Source organism: Falco punctatus (assembly GCF_963210335.1).
Source record: "Falco punctatus genome assembly, chromosome: 4".
NCBI lineage: Eukaryota > Metazoa > Chordata > Aves > Falconiformes > Falconidae > Falco > Falco punctatus.
This window is the reverse complement of record NC_137583.1, coordinates 39,640,199-39,663,780: the sequence shown is the minus strand read 5'-3', so window position 1 is coordinate 39,663,780 and position 23,582 is coordinate 39,640,199. Positions and strand designations below refer to the sequence as shown.

The following is a 23,582-nucleotide window of genomic DNA, read 5'->3' as shown; positions in this document are numbered from 1 at the left end:
TTATTATATGTTTTCCATAGGCTGATAATTCAAACAAAAATACCACTTAAGAAATTCTGAAACTCATTATCTCAAAAAAGAGTGGTTTCCTGAAAACATGACGTTGCTGCATGAAAATGGCATGGTTTCTGGTATCATTTTTACTGTATTCATGAGTGCTAATTGTAATACTCCTCATGTTGCTGCAGGAGGTACATCTTTTCAGTGGTAGAAAACCTTCAAAGATTATGTTATATGGGACTGATACAGTTTGGCCCAACAGAGAAGTTTCAAGACAAAGACCAGGTAATTTAAAAAAAAAAATAATTTGCTGTTATTTTTCATGGGTTTTGTCCAGTGAAATAAATGCAAGATTTGGTGTTTGTAATTTCCTTTAATAATTAAATACTGATGTTTTAGATGTGTATGCAGACCTCCAGATCCAAGTGACATATTGCAAACTGTACAGATAATTTTTACCCCTTTCTCTGTAAAGATACTACTCAAATGTGTAATGCTGAATGCTGCACACAGTAGTGATCTAGGAGGTTCCAGGCTGGCAGCACTTTATGAAAAATGAGCATGTCACATGCTTTTCCATCAAGGCGTCAGGCATTGGATGTGTGGCACAGATCAGAGTAAAATAATGGCATTTGTACACATCTTCTTGTAAATAGAGAGCATGTGCAATGGAGAAAGCAGTCCCAACATACACTTTATGAGGGTAAGAAAGATAGTAAGGCCCCAACACACATCTATTCAAATGCTGAATGAGAATTTGTAGTCAATAGTTGCTCTCTGTGGAAACTTGGAACGTCCTGTGCACAAGGGGAAAAAGAAACTGTTCTAAATCTGGAAACGAAACTTCTGGATCGCTGGCAAGGGAAGTTTGGGAATACAGCGCTGTAGGGTGGGGATGGGTGTGTCTGCTAGCAGCATACTGGCTCAAAGCAGTGGAGTCTAAGAAGATGCTAAGCAGTCCTAAACTAGATTAACTTGTGTGTCCTGTAAATTAGGCAGTTTCAATGACTTTTCCCTACCAGCCTGAAATACACTGTATTTGACAGGTCTTTGTGTATATGAAGAGAAATGCTGTGATTGTTGATACCACTATCTGTGACCCCCACTATAACCTGGCGCAGAGTAGCCGCCCGTTTGAGAGACGCCTGTATGTTCTGAATACCCTGCAGGATGTGGAAAACTTCTGGTTTGATCTGCAGTGTGTCTGCCTTAACACACCACTGGGTAGGGTATAACTGTACCTTATCATCACCTTCACTGTTCTGTTTGTGTCATTCTATGAAATTACGGTCCACTTGAAATTTTCAGAGCAGTTTTCATGGAAAAGCATTACTGTCCTGTTAGAAGTAGCAAATTTGATAATAGCCCTGTTAGATTTTAATCCAGTTGTGAAAAAGTCTTTTTGAAAATGGTTACTAGTATATTTTTGCTGTAGCTCTCTACTAGTTTGAACAGAGATCTCTTTTCCTTAGCAAGATGTTGCTAAACCTTGTAATAGCCCAAGTAAGATGAGATGTGGAAGTCAAGAGAGTTTAGGCACCCCTGTTTTTTGGTGTTTATTTTTGTGCTTGGTGCTTTTACATTTTAAATAGGATATGCAGATACAAAAAGTATACCTTATTAAAAAAAAAATTAAAAAAAAAGAACTGGAGGAAACCCTAGACAACACTATTCTGTATTTCTGCAGTTTAGTCAGCAAGGTAAAAGGATCTATTTGTAATTTTGTATTTCTTTTGTATGGAAGCAGCTATATGCAAAAGGCTCCTTACACATTTGTCAAGTGGTAGTGAATCACAAGTCTGTGATCGTTGCAGCTTTTGTAGGCTGGTCAGAACATTACTCCTAACCCCCAAAATATGGTAATGATACTTTTTCACCAGTTTGCGTGTTTGTGGAAGCTTTGTTGTGTTCCAGTTAAGTATTTTCCATGTTGAGCCTTGAGGGGAAAATTGCTCAGTGCTAGATTTAAATTTATACAGAGCCTCTAGATCAGATACTTGCCTGAGATCTGGGCCTGCCCTGTTGCCTTTGTAACATGGGCAGCCAAAAAGCAGTAGTAAGCCAGAAACTGGGGATTTTACTACCTTTGAGTTTTGTTACTATAAAGCCATCACATGACTCCTCTGCTATATCCTAAATGTATCTCCATCATGAAGGGGTCAGACATGCAAAACATTCACACTGTTTCAAACTGAGCTGCAAACTGAACTGAAGACACCTTCACAACCTGCCACAGTGTTTCTTGAGGACTGTTGCCACATTTGAGTATCTGAAAGGATGTGATCTGTGCCTAGATCACTGAACTGCTGATTTTTTTTCCCTGTGAAGGGTACCAGCCTTCATTACTTCTGCCCTGAACACAATTTTGGACAAGTTAGTGCCTTCTAGTGTTAGTTAACGAGAACACCATTAGCCTGTGTGAGCAGGTAGCATGTTTTATCCAGAAGTGGTAAAAAGTTAGTACCGTTTAGGAGCAGTAGTTTGCTGCAGCAGGGTGGTTTCAAAATGGGTTGAAGTCTTCTTATGCTGATAGTCAAAACCATTTGTATGTTTAGGAGTTGTCCGCTGTCCTCGTTCAAAGAGAAGTAATCTTCAAGGGGAGGAGCCTGCACTAGATGTAGAAATGGAACAAGAGTCAGCAGTGGATAAACACAATCTGGAACGAAAGTGTGCAATGTTGGAATATACCACGTACGTCATCTGCATTCTTGCTTTGTTGCTTGAATAGTGGAGGCAAAGAACTGGCCTGGTTTTGAGGATGTTACTCAATAGCAAAAGCAGTTTAAACTGTAGCATTTCAGTTGGTGTTGTGGGGGTTTTCTGTGTAATTCAGAGGCTGATTAAAAAGACTTGTAGTTATGTATCATGTTCATGAGTAGCTTGCCTACCAAGCAGGTTTTTATGCTACAGGAATGAGAAAAACCTGATTTTTATTTCCTTCCAAAGTAGTACAGATATGTGTTGCAAGAGTCTTGGGGAAGGCAAAGTTTAGAGGGAAGTAGAGTTAAGGCAAAGGAAAAATTTAAAAATTCTCTGTTCCTGTGTTTTATATTGTGTTATCTCAAGTATGCTGTAGCTTCAGTAGCTCCCCAGTGTCACACTCTGAATTGTGTTCTGTGTTGCGCTTTGCACATTGTTTCTAATTTAATATGTTAATTTTTAATATGGTGCTGGTGCACACTGGTGAAATCTGGAAGTGATCTCTGGAGCACTTTAATCTTCTGCCTAATCACAGCCAGAATACTCAAGGATTGTATACCTGTGACAGCCATGTGGAATGCCAGTTATACTTTCATATTGTGTTGTGCGCAGTGATTTAGTTTTGTTTATATTCTGTTCTGTCTTAAGAAACAGTCTGTTTAAAAGTGTTTTCAGTAGTTCAGTGTTACACGTAGATGTATCAAGTCATCTTAAAAAAAGATCAATGGAGTTGAGGCAACCTAATTCCATTGATCCTCACTGATAGCAAAAAATTCTGTTCAATCCACTTGTCAGCTTTTGCTATGGTCTCTGTTCCATGGTGATGTATCTTTTAGTTTGGATATACGGTGTCTATTTACAGTTGGGCTGAAGTTGACTGCACCCTCTTTAAGGTCAAGAAACAAGTTTTGGATTTAATTGATGATGTACTGTTAAAATGAAGGAGTGGTCTATTGAAAGCTTGACTGAAATTTTTTTCATGGTAGCTTTCAAACAATCTTTCATCAGGTGAAACGGGATTTCAGAAATACTCTTTGCTGTTATTGCTGGACTGTCAGAGCTGTCATATCTACTGCATATACAAAGCTCATTCATAGTTTGGGTTTTGGGGTTTTTTTTGGTGGGGGAGATTTTGGTAAGTATGTTTGTCTCCATGATTTCTTGCAAAGCATCATATTTATACAGAAGAAAAAAATATTTTTTTCATTCTGCACTGTAACACCACACTAATTATTAATAGTAGCTCATTCATGAAGGATACCAGTTCATCCATTTTGTGCTATTCATTATTAGTTTCATCCTCTTTCCAGGGAGAGAATTGCAGTGCATTGCTTTCCTGGCTTGTATGTGTATTTAAACAAGCTTTAATGTATTTGTTAGAAAACTGGAGAGACCAGTGCTTGACAGGCAGTGTGAAGAAGGGTTATGATTGCCTTTAGTTCCTGTGCGAGATTTTCCCCACACTTGTCCTGAGAAAGTGTTTCATCTGAGCAGGTATTTTCTCTAGTTCTGTGGTAGGAGTAGTACTGAGAACAGAGTTTAATGTGGCTGTTGGAACTTAGTTAATAATAATGAAGTTGCTGTGGGTATAATCTGTAAACTGAAAGCTCAGTCATGAAATAGCAGGGATTAAAACTTAATGGAAAAGGATTGTTGCCATGGTACTTCTGGAACAGGGTTAAGGGAAGGAGTATCTCTCCTTCTCTTCTTTCCCAGCCCTATCTAAATTGGGCGGGCAAGGAAAGAGTTCTGCACATGGCACACACATCACTTCAGAGCAGCTGAGAAGGCACTCCCTACAAAATAATTACTATATATTTTGTTACTCTTTCTCTTAGAGGCAGCCGAGAGGTGGTTGATGATGGAACTATCCCTGGAGATGGGTTAGGAGCTGCAGGTCTGGATTCCAGCTTTTATGGGCATCTAAAACGCAACTGGATCTGGACAAGCTACATCATCAATAAGACTAGGAAGGTGGGTATTTTAAAATTTGTATACTGTAATGACTTTTCCAAATTTTAGTATTCTTAAGGTTGAGGTACTGATAGCAAAATCTTGTTGCTTGCATGCTTTCTCAGTTGTATCTCAGTAAGGCTTTGCGTCACTGGAAAGAAATTAATGCCAAATGTGGTAAATCTTGGTGCTGGAGTGAGTGAAAGAATTGGATGTGAATTTTGTCTGAACTGAATTTGATACTATGTTCAACCAAAGGAGAAATACTTTATTAAGCAAGAAATTTAGATTACTTAATGGTACCTCTTGCCTTTCTGGAACACAGAAGTTTTCAGACAAAAACTGAAACATCCAGAATAAGGAAATACGCACAGGAAAAAAATAAAATAGTTTACTAGGAAGCCAAATACTGGCAAATAAGAATGACCATCCTAGTTCTGGCTAATGTCCTGTCTGTGGTTGCCAGTAAAAGATCTGTAGGGAAGGTTGTACAAGCAAGGGAGTTTTATAGTGGTACGTCCTCAGAATATTCTCGCAGCTGCCTGCAGGTTTGTCTCCAGGCCAACTAAACCTGGGGGTGGTGTTTCAAGTAGTTAATAGCTCTTTCTTCTGGCATTAATTTGTCTGATTAGACACAAGTAAATCTTCAGTATCTACAATGTAGCAAAGTGGGTCAAAGTCCTATTAGGGATCACCACTTCCTTTTGGTGGTTTAAGCTCCCTAGTAATTGTAGTACTCAGGAAGCTGTGAAAAATACCATTCTTCATTACCCTTTCCATTTCACTTGATTTTATAGACATCTCTCATGTTTCCCTCTCTCACCTCTGGGTTTTATTTGTTATTTATTAATTTTTTAAAGACTGGCATATACTATATTACCTAACAGTTCCCAGTATGGAACCTCTTCTGCCTTTAATCCTTCTTCTTGATTTTCTTTTAACCTGTTCTACTATATCCTTTTTAAGGTGGAAATATAATCACATAGTGCTTTCAGGCTGTGGCCACCCATGGATTTTTACAGCAGCATGGTGTTGCTCTCCTTTCCTAAGAATTCCTTACATTTTGTTTGCTTTTTGACCATTACCAAGCATTGAACAGGTACTTTCACAGAATTGGTTGTAATTACGGTACCCTAAGTGTAGTGGTCAATTAGAGCCTGTCAGTGTATATATAAAACTAGTTGCTTGGGTTTTTTCCCTCAGGCAGGACCATTTCACTCTTAATTTCATCTGCTGTTCTGTCACTAAGTTGTTCAGCGTTTACAGGACCTCCGGCAATTCTTCAGCCTCAGCTTTTGTCTCCACATCTGTGACCAACTTCCGTCGCCAGTGAATTCTGCACAAGAGAAATGGGTTTTACTGAGAATGTCAAAGCTCCTAATACATTGCAGTCAGTTCAGGCTCAGATTTAGGATGGATAGAATATGGTGTAGGAGGCATTTACTCAATGTTTGTGTTTGCATTTTGGTTTTGTGCTTTTTAGAAGTCCCTTTGGAATGTAAAATGCTTTGAAAAAATACTGTTGTGCAGAAAATTCTGCTCGGCCTCTGTAGCAATGAAAGAATTAAGCATTTCTTTTCCAATGATGATTTCTTTTAAACTTGAGGAGATTTGCTGCTTTTTTTTTAACCTTCATAACTTAGTGGTCATTACAGTATGATTTAAGAAAAGCTCTAGAGCTGTTCAAATATGTGGTAGCAATAAGGAAAAAGAATTCTTCATCGTAGCCAAGGATCTTTTCCTTTCAACTGAAAATCTTATTTCTGACAATGCACAAAGGATAGAATGTATAGTGTTGCTAAAACCAGCGTGCTCCTTTTGCATATCACATTTTTTAAAGCTGTATTGTCTTAGGAAAGTACAGTTTCTGAAAACGGACTGACGGTGAGACTCCAAACCTTCTTAACAAAGCACCCCCTTCAACTCAGCACTGGAGGTAAGGTGGTGATGCTGGTGGTGGGTCTATAACAGTGTAATAGGTGTTACTGTCTTTGTCAGACCCAGTATGGAGGATGTAGGGTATTCCTGTTTCCTTATGGTAATCCAGGATGCTTCTGGGGCAGTAAAATAGATAAATAATTTCCTTCCCTATTTCTGGATATATGGGACAATAATGTTTTTTTTATCCAGTATTGTTGACATGGTTTGTTCCTGTCTCCTTAAAATGATCTAGCGTGTTTCTGTGGTAGTAAAATAGATATGTAAATAATTTCCTATAGAACAATAATTCTTCTCCTTTGTAATTTTTGATGTGCAGTTTGAAGAAAGTCTAGAGGGACCAATATTCTGTATGACTAGACACTTAAAACTGCATAGCCTAACATTTAAGCTAAGGAGGAAGAAATGCTTCAGTTGAAACCTCAACTCAGTTCCCTTCTGTTTGTGCACTGTACACTAGACTTAGCAATTACATGATGATCCCTCAGCTGTGTGGGGTTTTATTGTGAGCTGCTGAGAAGTGGCATGAAATGACACGACTAACAAAGGACAGGTCTGAGAGGGCGTCTCTTTTCATATACTGAAACTTTGGCATTTTCTCTTTATACATTAATATTGTGGAAAATAATTGTTGTATAAGCCCCACTACTGTAAATATGTGTCATTTTAGGTAACAAAATTAATATTTTGGGAGAAGCAAAGGTAGGATCTGAGTCACTTGTCCAGAAAGAGGAATGTATTGAAATAAGTAAAGAACCAACCCAGGATCGAACAAGACGAGTGCGAGGTGGAAAAAGCCAAAAGAGGAAGAGGCTTAGGAAAGACACTGGAAAGAAAACAAAGAAGAAAAAGAAAGGTAACTAACACATCAGGAAAAAGAAGCATTCTTTTTAATGCATAGGCCTGCTGTAAGTTGCTTTACAAAAGCTGATGTGACTGTCAAGCAGCGCAGGGAATGGAAACGTACTGGCCCTCTCTCTGGGTTGCCTCTTGCAGTGGAGGTTTGGGTGTTCTGGGGCTCTGTACTAGCTCTGGAGAAAAACAGCAGTGTGCTGCAACTGTTACCTGTGTGTGAATCATGATTGCACCACTGTACTGTACAAATGAAAGAAATTCTCATAGTGTCTGCAACAGATCAACTCCTTGCAGTTCACCATCAGCTTTGGATAGCTGGCTTAAAGATTCTCCATAGCGTGATGCTCTAGGTGCTTGTTTTCTCATTCCTAGGAGAGAGATTAATGAATTTTACTTTCTGAACTGCTACTTCTCTGCTTTTGTCTTTCATTCTTACAAACTCCAAATGGTGCTCTTACTGCTAGTGATAGTTTGAATTAATCAGAATATATAGCGCTTAGAGAACTGTCTTGTCTTTTTTTTTTTTTTCTGAATTTGTTAGAAGAGGATTCTGTAGAAAAGAGCAAAAGACTCCGCTACCACGATGAAGCTGATCAGAGTGCCCTGCAGAGAATGACACGTCTGCGTGTCACCTGGACGGTGCAAGAAGACAGTCTGCTCATGCTGTGCCGAATTGCTAGTCATGTGCTAAACGCAAAGGTATTTAATAGGCCTATTAAGTAGAGGTCCTATATACTGAGCACACATTTCATCGGTCCTAAGAATAAATCATGGTTTTAACTATCATTTGTGTACATAAAAGCTGAAGTTTTAACTCCAGACATAGTGACAGGACAAGGGGCAACAGTTTTAAACTGCAGGAGGGCAGGTTTAGACTGGACATAAGGAAGAAATGTTTTACAATGAGGGTGCTGAGGCGCTGGCCCAGGCTGCCCAGAGCAGCTGTGGGTGCCCCATCCCTGGCATCTTCGAGGCCAGGCTGGACGGGGCTGGGAGCCACCTGGGCGGGTGGGAGTTGTCCCTGCCCGTGGCCGGGGGCTTGAACTTGATCCTTTTTGAAGGTCTCTTCCAACTGAAGCCGTTCTGTGATCCTGTGTTCTTCACACAGGTGAAAGGGCCCTTTGTTCCATGGCAAGTAGTTCGGGACATCATGCATGCCAGCTTTGAGGAGTCCCTTGACAAAACTTCTCATTCCGTTGGACGAAGAGCTCGTTATATCGTCAGAAATCCACAGACCTATCTTAATTACAAGTAAGAAGGTTTCTCTCTACGTTCTAGGTATAAGCTAAATTCTCCTGAAATTAACTGAACATCAGATATGGTCCTCCCATTTTGTCTTGTTCATGTGACTGATAAATTGCAACTTTTCTGCACACTAGTGCTATCAAATCTGTATTGAATTGGCAAAAATTCAACCATACACAACACCTTCAATTGTGTCTGTTGCAGAGTTTGCCTTGCTGAGGTTTACCAAGATAAAGGCCTTATTGAAGATTTCATGAATAGAGAAAATAATTATGAAGATCCACAGGTAGGAGAGTATTCTAAAAGGTCATAGAGTACGCTGTTTGGATTACTGAGTACTTGCACTGTTTTGATTATTGTGATTTCATATCTTATCTCTCCTGTGTGCTCTTAGCTATTTTAAAAATAGCATCATCGTAAAAATGCAGCATCATTGCTGTTTTGGGAGTAAGGTGGACACAGGCAGCTTTCCAAAGGCACATAAACAGCACTACTGTGCAACAAAAATTTTGTTTTTTTCAATGTGCTTGTTCATAAACATCCATGACTGAGCATCTATATGCACTGATTATTTTTTTTAAATTTTCTCAGTGTCCTTGTTATCTGAACAATAAAACATTTTGCTCTGTAATTTCTTATTTTTTATTCCAGTTGCATGTTGATATATTGCCTTAACCTCTGTGGATGAGTGCAGGAATGTAAGCAAATTTTATGACAAAAGCCTTGATTTGATCAGTCGAAAGATTTTAATTAATTTTTGAGCTTTTTATGGCTTAAATCAATGACTATTTCAAATGGAAAAGTTGTTTACGCTTTCAGTGCAAACAATTCCATTTTGAATTTCAAAACTGGGACAACATCACGGCAAGATTTTTTTTTGGTTTTATCCAGGAATGACAATTTGCATTATTGTCAGAAAACTCCAGTCAGTTCTGTTGTTATGTTGCTCACTGGTGAGACATTACTGAAGTAAATGCATGTGCCCCCATCCCCAAAGCCTGCCTCTGGAAGCAGAAAAAAACTTATTTCTAGAGAGGTACTGGATTGTTCCTCTGGTGTAACAGGTGTTCTCCAAGCCATAATTGTACAGAGTTAATGGAGAACGTGATAATGCCTGAAGGGTATGAAGAGAAAAAGACTTAAGCAGAAGCTTAAACAAAGCTCTAGCAAGAGATCTTACTCTGTTAATTCAGCGTAATTGTTTTTAGAACATATGTTTGTGGTGGGTTGCTTGTAGCTGTGAGCGTGATTACAGACAGAACCTGCAACTGTTAAGTAAATCAGCAAACACAACTTTCACGGAGCTTTTTTGATGCATTCCCTTGTCTGCTGTGCTGTTCCCGACTGATTCAAACACAGCTATTAGAATTTTCCATGAACGCTTTAAAAGTAGAGGGTCTTTTCCCACACTAAGAAACTGAGGCTGATAACATTTCAATCTCCTCTTTCCTAAGGTTTGTGCAAAGGAGTTTAAAGAGTTTGTGGAAAGACTGAAAGAGAAATTCAGTTCAACCCTGGGGAATCCCAAGCTTGAGATTCCTGATACTTTGCAAGAACTCTTTTGCAGGTACTTCAGTTATGGTGCTTTAGATTCTGTGTGTGGGTGAGACTGTGAAAGAGGAGGGCAACTCAGAGTAGACCTCTTCTCTGCTATGCGTTATTTACACCCTCTGTTACTCATACTCTTAATATAAAAAAAAAATAATATCAGTAAATAAAACAAGCCACACTTCTTTTAAATCCATGCTTCCTAAATACATAGAACTGATTTTCAGTTATTCGTACAAGCTTGCTTATTTTAAAACATTCCTATTTTGCTAAATAAGACTTTTCATCCAGAAATTCACAATGTCAGATTTTCTTAAATTGTCAAATCCTCAGTTCCACTATTGGAGATGCTGGCACTCAGGTGTAACATTTTAATGCAATAGAAAATTTCCCTTTACCATTTTCCAAATTAACTGGCCCCATTTTATATCACAGTTCGTAGCTGGTTGCTCAGCTAAAATCATCTCAGTGCTGCTAAAACTGTTGATTCAGAAGAGCACTCAGGCTTGTATAGCATTCTTCAGCCCCAGATCGTCATGCTTCTTTGTGACGAGTAACACTTGGAGAGAAGTGTGAAAATTTGGGTCTCAAACCATTTTATGATAACAAATTTAGCACCTGTGTAAATTTTTTTACTTTGGGAAGAGCTGTATGTTACAGCAAAAGTGCTGCCAATGGTAACTGGAAGTCCAAAACCTCAATAGAACAGGAAATCCATGCCGTTCTGCTCTGTGTCCTGTCCATGTGTTTTATCTCATTGTCAACGGGTATCTTAGTGAAGTGAAGGATGTCGATCTGGACAGGTCTTCTCATTTTTGACACTCGTGCTGACGGCTGCTGGAGCAGATAGGAGCCCTGCGCTGGTTCAGCGCTTGCCTTATTAGCAGTTGCACTTGTCAGCCTCTGGGTTTCATGGTTGATATAAAATCACAGAATGTTACGTTTGTTTCAGGGTTTTCCTTTCCCTTCCCTTATCTAGATTCCGAGTTTTGGCAATTGGAGAAGACACAAATCAAAACACAAAAGAGGACAGCCTAAGCAGGTGAGTAGCAGTAGCACCGTTTTTCCCACATTAGGACTCCAAGGTCATGTCAGCCCTCACATCTGTGAAAGGAATATACATATAGTCTTCTAATTCAGTACATTTTTCATCTGTTTGTTGCAGCGTATAAATTTATTGATATAAAAATACTTTTGCAGGGCCGTAGAGACCTCAGACATAGATTATAGATTTGATGAATAAAATGACAGCAGCAATGGCCTTGTCAGAATGGTGGTCTGTTATCATTAGGACAACAGTGTATGTTTTCTATGTGGGTGCTGGATCTTGAGAGGAGGAGATGTTCTCAAAGAGAACTTCTTGTGTTAGATTATCTGGACTGATCCAAAAATTCAGAGTGGAAGGTAAGGGAAAATGTAACATTACATGAATGATCCTCAGCTGTAGTAATCTCGTGCCTTTATGCATCTATTTCAGAAGCAAATAACTGAGTTTGTATGTTTTTGTGCTAGTTTAATAGTTAGGTACCTCATGCACAAAAATCACTGTGAATAAACTCTTTTCGTTGGTTTGTCTTTTTTTTTTTCCAGTGTCTATGATATTCATTTTCTAGTGCTACAGAATCTGATTCAGAGCACGCTGGCACTCTCAGATAACCAGATGAAATCTTGCCAGTCATTTCAGGTACAGTATCTGGACTGGACTTTACTGGTCATAGAATCATTTAGGTTGAAAAAGACTTTTAAGGTCGTAAAGTCCAACCGTTAACCTAACACTGCCAAGTCCACCACTAAACCGTGTCTGAGTGCCACATCTACACATTGTCATACAACCCTAAAGGGTTTCTCCTTCCCACCTTGACATATGCCTTGTTCAAATGGGAGAAAAGAAACCCAGAAACTTACATTTGTGTCCGCCCTGTGGGACACAATTCTCTTCTGCTTTTTGCAAATTACGTATTCTAGGCAGACTTTCAGCATGTTCAGCTTTTTTCTCTAAGGCTGAGATTGCAAGATGTGAAGTTGAAGCAATCCCCAAAAACCATATGAAATAAACTCCACATCACTTCCATTGGGTCAGACTGTATCGTGATTTAGTGCCCACTCGAGCAGTTGGAATTATGCTCTGGAGGACTCGTTAGAAAGACAGTCCTAGTATCCAGCTGACACTGGTGTTGGGGAGCCTGTCCTCGGAGAGGCTGTGGGGTCTCCGCTGGAGATACTCAAAATCCGCCTGGACACAATTCTGTGCAACCTGCTCTAGGAGAACCTGCTTTAGCAGGGAGTTGGACTAGATGATCTCCAAAGGTCTCTTCCAACCCTGACCGTTCTGTGATTCAGCATTGGGGACAATGAAAATATATCATCTATCAGTCAGGCACTTAAAAAAATAAAGTTATAAGTTCAAACAGAGTTTAGTATCTTATCAGCAGGCAAGAGTGGAGCCTAGAAAGCCAAGCTTATAGAAGCATGTGTTCCTGGTAAAATGATGGAAAGAATCTACCAAAATGTGTTGCAGATGAGCATTTTTTTACATAAATAATTCTAGTGGAAGCCTGATCTCATTTTGAATGTCAAGCGTTCTATAGTATTTAGTTAATTTAATTGGCATTTACTGTGAAAAGCCTAAAAGCCCATAAAAGGAATGTAATAGTGTAGTTTAGTCAATTTGTATCTATCATTTACATTCTGGCTTCTAGCTTCATGTGCATTTAGTTAATGTAAACCTCAAGTAGGTGAGTCTAACAGTGGATTCAGAGCTAACGCTGCCTTTTACATTGAACGGGGGTTTTTTGCAGACATTTCGTTTGTACCGGGAGTACCGGGATGACATTCTTGTGAAGGCTTTCCTAGAGTGTCAGAAAAGAAGCTTGGTCAATCGCCGTCGAGTAAACCACACGTTGGGTCCAAAGAAGAGCCGGGCCTTGCCTTTTGTACCCATGTCCTATCAGCTGTCTCAGAGTTACTACAGGTGGGTCTCAGAAAGGTCACTCCAAATTTGAGCAAATAAAAATCTATCCAGGCATGCTTGGCATGGAGGAGAGAATACACATCAAGTATCTAGAGCAAAGAACCCGCCCATCTCAGCTGAAGCTGAAGCCACAAAGCTAACATCCATGTATGTTAGCCTTTTATTCCGTTAGTAACTAGAGCTGTACAGGGAATAGAGCCAAGTTTGCTGGGCAAGACTTTACAAAGACATAGCGGAGAGGAGAGGAGAGGCAGCTCCAAAGTTTTAGAGGGGGTGGAAAGAGTTTTTTAGCGCTCTGATCATTCTGCTGGTTGCTTGCTTTTTCTCTCCAGTTACTTTGTGCTGCCACTGTACCTGGATGTTGGAGGTGGGGGAGGACACTCAAACTCAAACTGTAAATGTATTGAGTCCTCAAGCAGTTGACTGCTTTGCTTTGTATTTGCTATATATACCTGACCTTTACATGGTGCATAAATACCTAACGTTCTGCAACTAGTACAAGGACTGTGAGAGCAGATGTAGAAGGTACTTGGTCACCACCTCTAGCATGGAACTTCAACTGTTTGCCTGCTCTATGCTACCATGCGTCTAAAGTTCATACACAGTAAATTAGACCAGATTGTGAAAGATTTATGTTTCATTGAATTTGTCTTTTTGTCCAGAGTTTTTACATGGCGGTTTCCCAGTACAATTTGTACAGAGTCCTTTCAGTTCCTCGAGAAGCTCAAGGACACTGAAAAATCAGACCAGCCAGATAACTTCTCATTTAAAGATCAAGAAAACAAAGCATCAGAAGGCATGATTGCATTTCCTATGGATGGGCCTGGTGGCCAGTGTGTGGCAATGCTTTCCCTATTCTCCCTGGGACTTGTATCTGTGAATGTGAGAATCCCAGAGCAGATAGTTGTGGTGGACAGCACTATGGTGGAAAATGAAGTGATAAAAAGGTAAAAACTGTTATTTCTATAGTAAATATGGTTTCTGGGTAACTTGAATGAAACTGGACAGGCATTAGCATTTCCTGCGCTGTACTGTGGCACGTGATGTTGTTTAGATTGTTAGTTCTGAGGGAGCAGTCTGAAAACTTAATGGCACTTCAGTTAGTGCCTGTCATTATAGCCTTGAACTGCATTTGTCTTCACGTATGTGACATTTAAATTGCTAGGCACTTCATTGCCATCAGCGCTAATGGGGAAAGGAGAGCAGGGTGTGCTAGAGGAGCATTTCCATCAACATTGTACCTTCCTATTCCAAAGACTAAGAAGCATTAGTAAAAAGGTTTCAGCTTTATCAGTGAAGCCTGTCTCCACAGTATGGGTTCCCTGTATTGTCTCTTCTCTGACTTTTTTTTTTTTTTTAAGCCTCCAGTAATTGCATACCACAGAAATCGAAACTCTCTCCCCAGGCAGTCTAATCCTATGAGTAGTTATCTTTACAATCATTATGTGTTTTCTCAGAGTGCAACTAAAATGTCCTGCTGCAGTTTAACCTGTTGTATATATACATGGAAAATACTTTGTTCTTTTTCTCTTTAGAGCAGCTTATTACCTGTTTGAAGACTGTTATCATAGTCCCCTTTCCATAATATGCCACTCTTTAAAATGAGCAGCCTCAGTTCCTTTACTTGTGTTTTTGGTACGTTATTTGTGTCATCTGGATCTCTGTCTTTCTCACTGTTTTCCTCTGCACTGAAATGTGAGGTCAAAAACCAAATGTCACGCTCTTGCTGGCAGGTCTGTGCCAATTACATCATGTTTTATAGGTGATATGCCTGCTAATACATTGCAAAACGATGAATGGCCATGGTCTTGCCAAAAAAAAAAAAAGGCAGCCAAAACCCCCCAGTGCAGTGATTCAGGTACAGCTTATGATTCTTGTGATTCACTCTAACAAGTTTCTTTTCCTTTACCTAGCTAATTGTTTCCTCTTAGTGTGGAAGGACAGGTGCATAGTACTAGAATATAAATAGCATGCATTTGTCCATATGAAATTGTTTCCTGCTCCTTTCCAGACTATTTCTCCAGTTTGCTGGAAACATTCTGAATGCAGATCGTGTCTTCTCATATACTTGCAGTCTCTCCAGTTCAGTGATCCTATGCAAACTTAATAAGCTATTTTATCACCCAGGTCATTAGCAAAAATACACTGAACCCTGGTCTAGCCCCATTTCTCAGTACAGGCAGAGTCCAGTTTTCCAACTGGTTATGTACTTGCACTGTTTTTTTAAAATGTTATGTTCCCTTTTGGTTTTAAATAAGTTTTAAGAGAAGGTACATAATCTCTAACTCATTTTAGACAAGGTTAGAAGGAAGCTTTGGTTGTCTCTGGCATAATCTGCTTAAAACATAGGCAACCTCCGAGTTAGATCATGTTGTTCAGAGCCCTCACCTTTATCCGTAATGACTCTTGTCATGTCCTGGAAAGAAATAGTGTTGGTTTGACAAAGTTTGTTTCTGGGAAATTTATCCTGACTGCTGCTACTATTCTTTACTTTGAGGCTGTCTGTAGTTTGTGGTGTTTTTTTGGTGTTTTTTTTTTTTTTAAAGTCACTGAAGTCTTTGGTCTGTAATTCTTTCTTCTCCTTTTCTCCCTTAAAAATAAACCCTGTCTGCCCTATCCTGCAGATCCCTTTTGGTCTCAGCCTCTGTGCTGTGACAGATGTTCCCTCATGATGAAGTGTCTGCTGAACCGTAGAGGTTCAGCACTGTAAGCTGAGATATTCTGGGTTTATTTCAACATGTTTACAAAAAAGAGAGTGCTTCCTTTTCCAAGGACCTTTTAGTCTATTTTTTTTTTTTGTAGTTGCTTGTTCTCAGCACTTTAAACAAGCCTGCTATGGACAAACCCGCAACTGTTCGCGACCAAATACCAGAATGCAGAACAGCACGTCTTCTCACTCTGCTCAGTGTCATGAGTCACTTTCTTATTTGGGGGGGGGGGGGGGGGGGGGGGAACAACAACCAACCAAAAAAAAAACCCTCTGTTTGCTCTAGTTTGGGAAAAGAAGGACTTGAGGATGATGATGACGATGATGATGACTTAGATGACAGCTCTGGAGGGAAACGGAGAATAGAAGTAAAAGCTCGTCAAGCATCTCATACCAATTACTTACTGATGAGAGGCTACTATGCCCCTGGAATTGTCAGCACACGCAATCTGAGTCCTAGTGACAACATTGTGGTCAATTCCTGCCAGGTGAAGGTTAAGCTGCGATGTACCCCGGTTCCAGGAAGACTCAGCTCTCCAGGTTAGTCTGTTTGGCCTAACTTGCAACAGAAGTGGGCTGGAGCAGGAAAGATGGTGAATTCGTCAGCTGAGGAACTGATTTGAACAAAGCCTTTTAATAGGAACATTCTTTTGTCGTTACACATGCAGTTTGCCTTGTAATGCTTTCTCTCCTGATTTAAACAAACAATTGGTTGGCTCAGAGGCACCTTTTGTTGGTGACAGGTCCTTGCCTGTATTTCATGTTGTGTGAAACTATGAATCCAAAGAGGAAGTCTTCCTCTGCTCTGTTACCCCTTCTCCAGTAGGTTTTTCAGTCCCTTCTGCAAATTAAAATACTGTATTTTGTTACACCTAGGCTTTCTCTTCTGTGAAAAGAAAATCTTTCAGAACTCCTTGAATGGAAATTCACATTTACTTGTCTTATGCAAGTGCCTGAAATAGTGGTGTCCGATCTCTGGCCTTTTACCTACAGTAATTTAAACATTTGGGTAATATCTACAGCTTGAATATTTGTAATTTATCAGCACTTCCCCTTCTTAAAGAGCAGCTTCCTTTCAGCTGTAATGCAGCCGTATCCAGGAAAGCCTTTAGTTATCTATCTCTTTGGCTAGAAGATCTAGTGCTGCCCCTGGTCATTCCTATTGCTGTTGTGGTAGAGGTAAAATAGAAATTCTTTCTCGTATCTCTGCTGCCACATGTGCCCCCCAGGTGTGCTGAGCTGACGGCTCATTACAGTTGTACTCATTTTTCCTCGGCTGTCAGAGAAGCCAGCTGTCATACAAGTGTCCCACAAGCATGATGTAAAGGCAGCCTGCAGATAAAAGGGTGGGGAGCCGATAAGAACAGTGCCAAAGCTGCCCTCTAATCATTTGGGACTGGCAAAAGGTGTCACGGTACTTCAGCTTCTGAATGCTCACTACAGTGAGGGTCAGTTTTGTGCAGTGACAGACCTGCTTCCAAGCACAGAGATGCTTTGTTACACTAATTGTACCAAGACATTGCCAACTTGTGGTTTATACCGTATTTGGCCAATATTTCTGCAGTGGATCAGCCGCTTCCAGTTTTTTGATTAATAGGGTCCTCCATAGCGTTTCCTTGCCCTAGACTTTTCACTTGACCTTCTTCAAGAAAAAAGGAGATGATTGCCTCACAAACTTAGAGTTAAGCTGACCCAGTGTTAGAGAGCATACCAGTAAGTCTACGCTGTATTTCAGCGGTACCTCACTTTGATATGAGGGCGAGCCCTTGTAAACCAGCTTGCTGCTCTTCTGCAGGTCTTTTCAGAGACAAATATGTAAGGCAGAAAGCAAAAAGGAAACTGCAGCAATGAAGATGGAAAACTGAGCTCTGTTTTTAATTGAAATAGTCTAGAATACCTCTGATCTGTCTGTCTCAGAACATTTATCTTTCTGTAGCGTATTGCCTAGTAACAACTGCTTCACATCTTATACATTTGGGGTTTTTATTTGCTTTGCAGTTTCTTCTCTGCTTGATAACATGGTTGTGGGAATCTCCTGCCTCCCTGAAACTTTTACCAGGCTGATAAAAGTCCAAGAAGAAAATTACGAGGTTGATCAGTTTCTTCGTGAGTGTACAGAACATTATGGCTATAATCCCAGAGATGTAGCTGCTGTTTTGCAGATTCGTAATGAAATAGAGGCAACTTCCCACTTTGGAATTTGCAAAACTGAGCTGAGCAAACGTTTCTGCAGCTATGAAGAGGAGGAACCTGAACGCACCAGGAGCTTGGAGCAGTACATTCAGGTGATTTTACAGCCAGCTGCTTACCATACATTAATGTTTGCATGTTTAGTGTTCCCCTTGAAGAGGACAATCTTCCAGGCTGTAGGAAGCAAATATAAACTGGACAAAACTATTTATATTAGGCAAGAGATCACATACCAATACCTGATAGCAATCTCGCATCAAAGCTAGGAAGGCCAAAACTTAAAGCAGCACTTCCTCAAAGATAGGAATGAACTGTTTCAGAAACCTAGAGGTACAAACTTTGTACCACCTTTGGAAGCAAAATGGTCTTTCCCAGTTACATTTTGACTTAATTTAAGCTGAACATAAATACCTTGTGTTGTAATTTCAGAAAAGTTTAAGGGGTAATACATCTTTTCAGCTTCAGTGCAGCAGCACATAAAACTGAATATTCTACTAAGATTGTCCTCTTCCTTTGCTGACAGTTAAAGATGGCAATTCCATGTTATTTGGTTAAACTTATGTTTTCCAGTGAAAGCTCCTGAAACAATTTTTGTTGTGTTTTGTTTGTTTGTTTGTTTTTTAATAGGACCTTATTGAAATGCAGCAGGTTTTAGAAGTAGGAGGCCACTCTGTAAGACTGGTTGCAATAGTATTTGCCAAGCCCTGGCTCTTGCATTCAGTCTGTCTGAAAAATAAACCAGATGATTCTGATCAGCAAGGTGCAGACACCACTCCCCCAGATGTACAACAGGATTGCCTGCCCTCAGAACCAAAGAAGGGAGAGGAATGTTCGAGAGAAGAGGAGCAGCTGGGAAAAGACACACAATCTGTCAGTGATGAAGAGCCCCCAAGGAAGAGATGTAAGACTCAAAATGATGACCTTCAAGATGGCAATCAGTTCTGCCAGGGTTCACAGAGTGATTTGAAAAGTGCAAATGAAAATAACTTTGATGCAGGTGTTCCTGATCCTGTTACAATGCAGGAAGCTTTAGTCATGGATGAAGAAACGGGCTCCCTGGGAGGGCAGACAGAACACCTAGCTGAACACCCAGCGTGTGCCTCAGACGCTATGAATGTGGACACTTACAAGGAACAAGATAAATCTTGTTCTGAGGACAAAGAACTTGAAGTAGACAATGATGAGCTCAGCACTGAGCACAAGCAGCAGATTCCTAGCCTTGAACAATCAGCTGGTGAGCAGGATGATGATCTTTCCTACTTACAGGAGAACCCAGGAGTCTTTAAAGGTATGTAGGAGCGCTCTACATCCAAGAAATCGAGACTAGCTCATCATCAGTTGCTCCCAAACAGGTAGCTCCATTTTATAAGCAAATACTGGATTCTTTTTGAAGCTGGACCGGGGAGAAAGGTTGTCATTTCTCATAGACAAAGTGGCATAACACTACTTAATCTGGAACGTCTTGGAGGGTTCAGATACATAAAGATTCCTTCCTATGCCTGTTGCTGGAATGCTCATGACTAGTTCAGAAATGTGTGTTCTTTAGAAACTCGTTTACATCTCTTACTTTTCTCCAAAAACATATTTAGATCTGAAGCTTCTAATCTCTGGCTTCAGTCCAAAGGCTGGACATCTGTAAACCTGGAAAACACAGTGCTACTGGTGTACAGTTAACTAGAATGCCCGTGACTGAAAGTTGTGAAGTCATTAAAGCATTCACCCAAAAGCAGCACATGCCAGTGAGAAGATCAATAACCTTGTTTGTAACCCAATATGACTTCATTTGCATTTCCTCTTTACTGCCAGGTTGGGGTTTTTTTGATAGCTAGCAGTTCTTGCTAAGCTTTACGTTAAGTAGGTTGTTGGGGATTTTGTTTGCTTTTGTCTTTTATCAGCTCTGGTTTCAGATGGAATCACAAGCTAACTGCTTGTGTGGTATTTTGCCAAGATCTGCCTTTACCCGGCAGACTGCCGTGTGAATCAGTGCAGACGGATCCAAAGCGTGTTAGAGCTTGCTGCTGTTTAACTGGAGCCTTCCTGCAGGAAATGGACTGTCTAAACAGCATAGACCTCAGCAGTTCCTAACGTGAAACTACTAAACACTGGTTTGGATTTAACTTCTCTACTTGTTTGTAACACAGGAGGGAAGAAATAGTTATGTTATCAAGCACAGACTTCTTACTGGTCCTGCTGACTGAAGGCCAGTTGAAGGGTTTACGTGTGCTTAAGCCAAAGCTGTTAGCCTCTGGGTGTGGTAGAAATACCTACATTAAGTAATCGTGTAATTAAAACCCGTGACATAATGCATAATGGAAGTTGCAGAGGCAGCCTTCACTTTGAAACCGAACCCTGCTGAAATCTTGAGTTTGCATTCTCAAGTCTACAGCTGTGTGGGCTTCTGCTCAACTTCCGTAGGATTAGCAGGAGCATTAAGCGAAACAAGCCGATGTGAGTGCTTACACGCTGAGACCCTGCGTAGCTCCCTGTGTAAAACTCCGTTCTTTCAGTTCATAGAACTACCTGCGCTTCAGCCATGTCAGCAGACTTCTAGGAATAAAACTTCTTGCTGTGCTTTGGGAATGGAACCATAAAAAGCGTGGCTGGAGTAGGCAGACGTGGTTGCAAGGTGAGGTGTGGAACGGAGTACGCTGCAGATGGGTGAAGGCAGTCAGAGTGGAAGCTTAGAGCTCCCCGTCCAACTGCAAACACGCGGTGTATCACTGAAGGCTCAGGGCTGGAAGGGACCTCTGGAGATCTAGTCCAACCCCCCGCTGAAGCAGGGTCACCTAGAGCAGGTTTCAGAGTCGTGTCCAGGCAGGTTTGAATGTCTCCAGAGGAGACTCCACAGCCTCTCTGGGCAGCCTGTGCCAGGGCTCTGTCACCCTCAAAGTTTTTCTTCATATTGAGATGGAGCTGCCCGTGTTGGGGTTTGTGCCCGTTGCCCCTTGTCCTGCCGCGGGGCACCGCTGAAGAGCCTGGCCCCATCCCCTTGGCACTCGCCCTTAAGGTGTTTGTGGGCATTGGGAAGGTCCCCTCAGCCTTCCCTTCTCCAGGTGAACAGGCTCAGCTCCCTCAGCCTTTCCTCACAAGGGAGATGCTCCAGTTCCCGCACCATCTTTGCAGCCCTCTGCTGGCCCCTCTCCAGTAGCTCCCTCAAGCTTGTTTGTGTTTGCATAGTTTGCTGTTGCATTTTACAGCTTAGCTGCCTTTTACATTCCTTCCGATAGATAAAAGAGTTTGGGTTAATTAAAAACCGTATGTTCTGTTCTTTTCAGGAAGTTCTATGACAGATGTATCCCAGGCAGCCAGGGACCGGTGAGTAACAGAGATGTCTGCAGAATAAGCTAAACACTTGGTACTACCGAAATCATACCTGGAACAATTTGGAAACCTTAGTTTTATGCTCTGATGAGCACTGAGCATTGATGATGGAGAAACCCCATGTTACCCTCCATTGTTCTTGTTGATACTTGTGCTTGTACGCATGCTGAAAAAATTCTTCTGTTTTCCCAAAAAACAACTATCTCCAAATATCAGAGGAACAAAACTAATTTTGTTTCACAAATAAGTCCAGTGCCAGAAAGTCTCAGCTTCCACATGCCCGGGAAAGGCCTGGAGAAAACTGCAGTGTAGGAAATGGGATTTCTACGCAGGGTCTGTCTTTTGCCCACAAAATGCTAAAAATGAGGAAATTCTTTCCTGCTGAGCACTGTTGCTGCATGTTGCAGACTGAAGCAGCAGGTCTTGGATAACTTTTGGAGGATATTGGAGCTAGTACCAAACAAAGCTTTCCTGGTTGTCAAGGCTCAAGGTAACTGCTGGGTGCTGTAGTGGTGCTAGAGGTGTTTCTCAGGTGGTGAACACGTAGTGTGAAATACTTCAGGTCTGTGGAACTGTCGGGTAGATCAGCACCCGTCTCTGCTCAGAGCAGCTGCAGAATTTACACCTAGCATGTGAGCAAATGTCAGCAATGGATGGAGGAAGAATCTGTATTATGCAGAAATTATGATGATTGGAAATCTAGCTAGAAAAGTGATTTCTGACAGAGCTGCACTTAAATCGTCTTTTGCAGGGCCTGCGAGAATGTCTGCTTCATTGGGAGACCGTGGAGGATTGTGGATGGGAACCTGAATAAACCTGTGTGTAAAGGGATGATGGAAGCCGTGCTCTATCACATCATGACAAAGCCAGGCATCACGGAAGGCATGCTGTTGCAGCATTACGTGGGGGTACTGCAGCCCGTTGCCGTCTTAGAGATACTGCAGGTATGTGAAACACCAGCTTTGATCAGGTTCAGCTTCCACACATCCGCAACTACTTTGCTAGAGGTCGCAGGAAAATGGGACTGTGACTGAACCATGAAAAACCACCTTCTGCCTTTAGTGTAAATTACCCAAAGCCAGAGCACGTTCCTGTTCACCATGAGGGAAGGAAGCCTGCTTTACCCATCCCTGACACCACCATATTATCAATATTTTAAATTTGAGCTTGCTTCTGAAGTGGATGTACATGCAGTTGAAATTCCAGCTGGTTAACAACGAGTGGTGGCTTGTCACTGTAAAATATGAAGTTGGACTGTTTAATGCAGTGTTAATCACCATAGAGTTTATCTTCGTTTTTCCCTCACATTCGTTTTCAGATGGGTGGTCTTTGACATAAGAATCAGACTGAAATGTCTGTGCTAGACAATACCATAAATGACCTTGTCCTGACAGACCTGCTTACAGGCATTCATCCTTACATATAAAACTGCACGTAGGGAGAAAATGTGAGTTTCCTGGGGGGCTTTTTCCCCACATCTTAAGGTTTGATTACCACCAACTGCTATTTGCAAATGAAACCTTGATCTGTATTTTTTTTTTTTTTCCTATAAGGATTCGAGATCTTAGGTATAGCAGTAATGTTGCGGTCCTTCCCATGAGCATGACTTCCCCTCCTAACACTGAAACAAACACTCCAGTGTACGCGTGCCCCGCGTCTGTCCAAGGGCTCGTAGGTTTTGGTAACAGTGCAAGCTGTGTGTGCTGCCGATGAAGCACTGAGCAACTATCCCGTTCCCTGGGTGTTCAGCACAGCCCATCCGTGTGTCCTGTGCCACAGCAACCCTGCCAGGAGGGTAGCCGGGATCGGGGACAGGTTTAAGACCGCAGTACAGAGTGTATAGTGGTGAGGCATGCACGTGTGGGACAGCAATAGATTCCTAGGCAATTTTAATTCAGATCCACAAAACCAAGCACTTACCTGTACATTTTACAGGCATAAATTGGAGAGCTTGAATCTAACTGGTAACAAATTTTATAAGAACTGGTTTTGAAACCAGAGACAGAGCTTATATCTCTAATATGCCAAACACTAGTAAATCTAGGTGCACTCCTGTGTTAGATCACTGAATACACACCAGATGTCTTCAGCAAACAGAGCACATGAATTGCCTTGCTGGGTGTTGCGGTGGGAACGAATGCTAACCCATTAGCA

General features: G+C 41.1%; 1 protein-coding gene across 2 annotated transcripts in view; it reads left to right on the top strand.

Moving 5' to 3' along the window:
- GTF3C1 (general transcription factor IIIC subunit 1) overlaps positions 1-23,582 on the top strand; it is a 42,323-nt gene that overhangs the window by 18,007 nt on the left and 734 nt on the right. For both annotated transcript variants that reach the window (XM_080384510.1, XM_080384509.1), the window contains exons 18-36: positions 189-285; positions 1,047-1,224; positions 2,556-2,691; positions 4,539-4,674; positions 6,508-6,589; positions 7,262-7,447; positions 7,988-8,145; positions 8,555-8,697; positions 8,896-8,977; positions 10,146-10,258; positions 11,219-11,281; positions 11,830-11,923; positions 13,038-13,210; positions 13,873-14,157; positions 16,204-16,457; positions 17,916-18,202; positions 18,735-19,395; positions 21,383-21,422; positions 22,180-22,372. In XM_080384510.1, the coding sequence (XP_080240636.1) occupies positions 189-285; positions 1,047-1,224; positions 2,556-2,691; positions 4,539-4,674; positions 6,508-6,589; positions 7,262-7,447; positions 7,988-8,145; positions 8,555-8,697; positions 8,896-8,977; positions 10,146-10,258; positions 11,219-11,281; positions 11,830-11,923; positions 13,038-13,210; positions 13,873-14,157; positions 16,204-16,457; positions 17,916-18,202; positions 18,735-19,395; positions 21,383-21,422; positions 22,180-22,372 (3,361 nt within the window). The remainder of the gene's footprint in view (positions 1-188; positions 286-1,046; positions 1,225-2,555; positions 2,692-4,538; positions 4,675-6,507; positions 6,590-7,261; positions 7,448-7,987; positions 8,146-8,554; positions 8,698-8,895; positions 8,978-10,145; positions 10,259-11,218; positions 11,282-11,829; positions 11,924-13,037; positions 13,211-13,872; positions 14,158-16,203; positions 16,458-17,915; positions 18,203-18,734; positions 19,396-21,382; positions 21,423-22,179; positions 22,373-23,582) is intronic.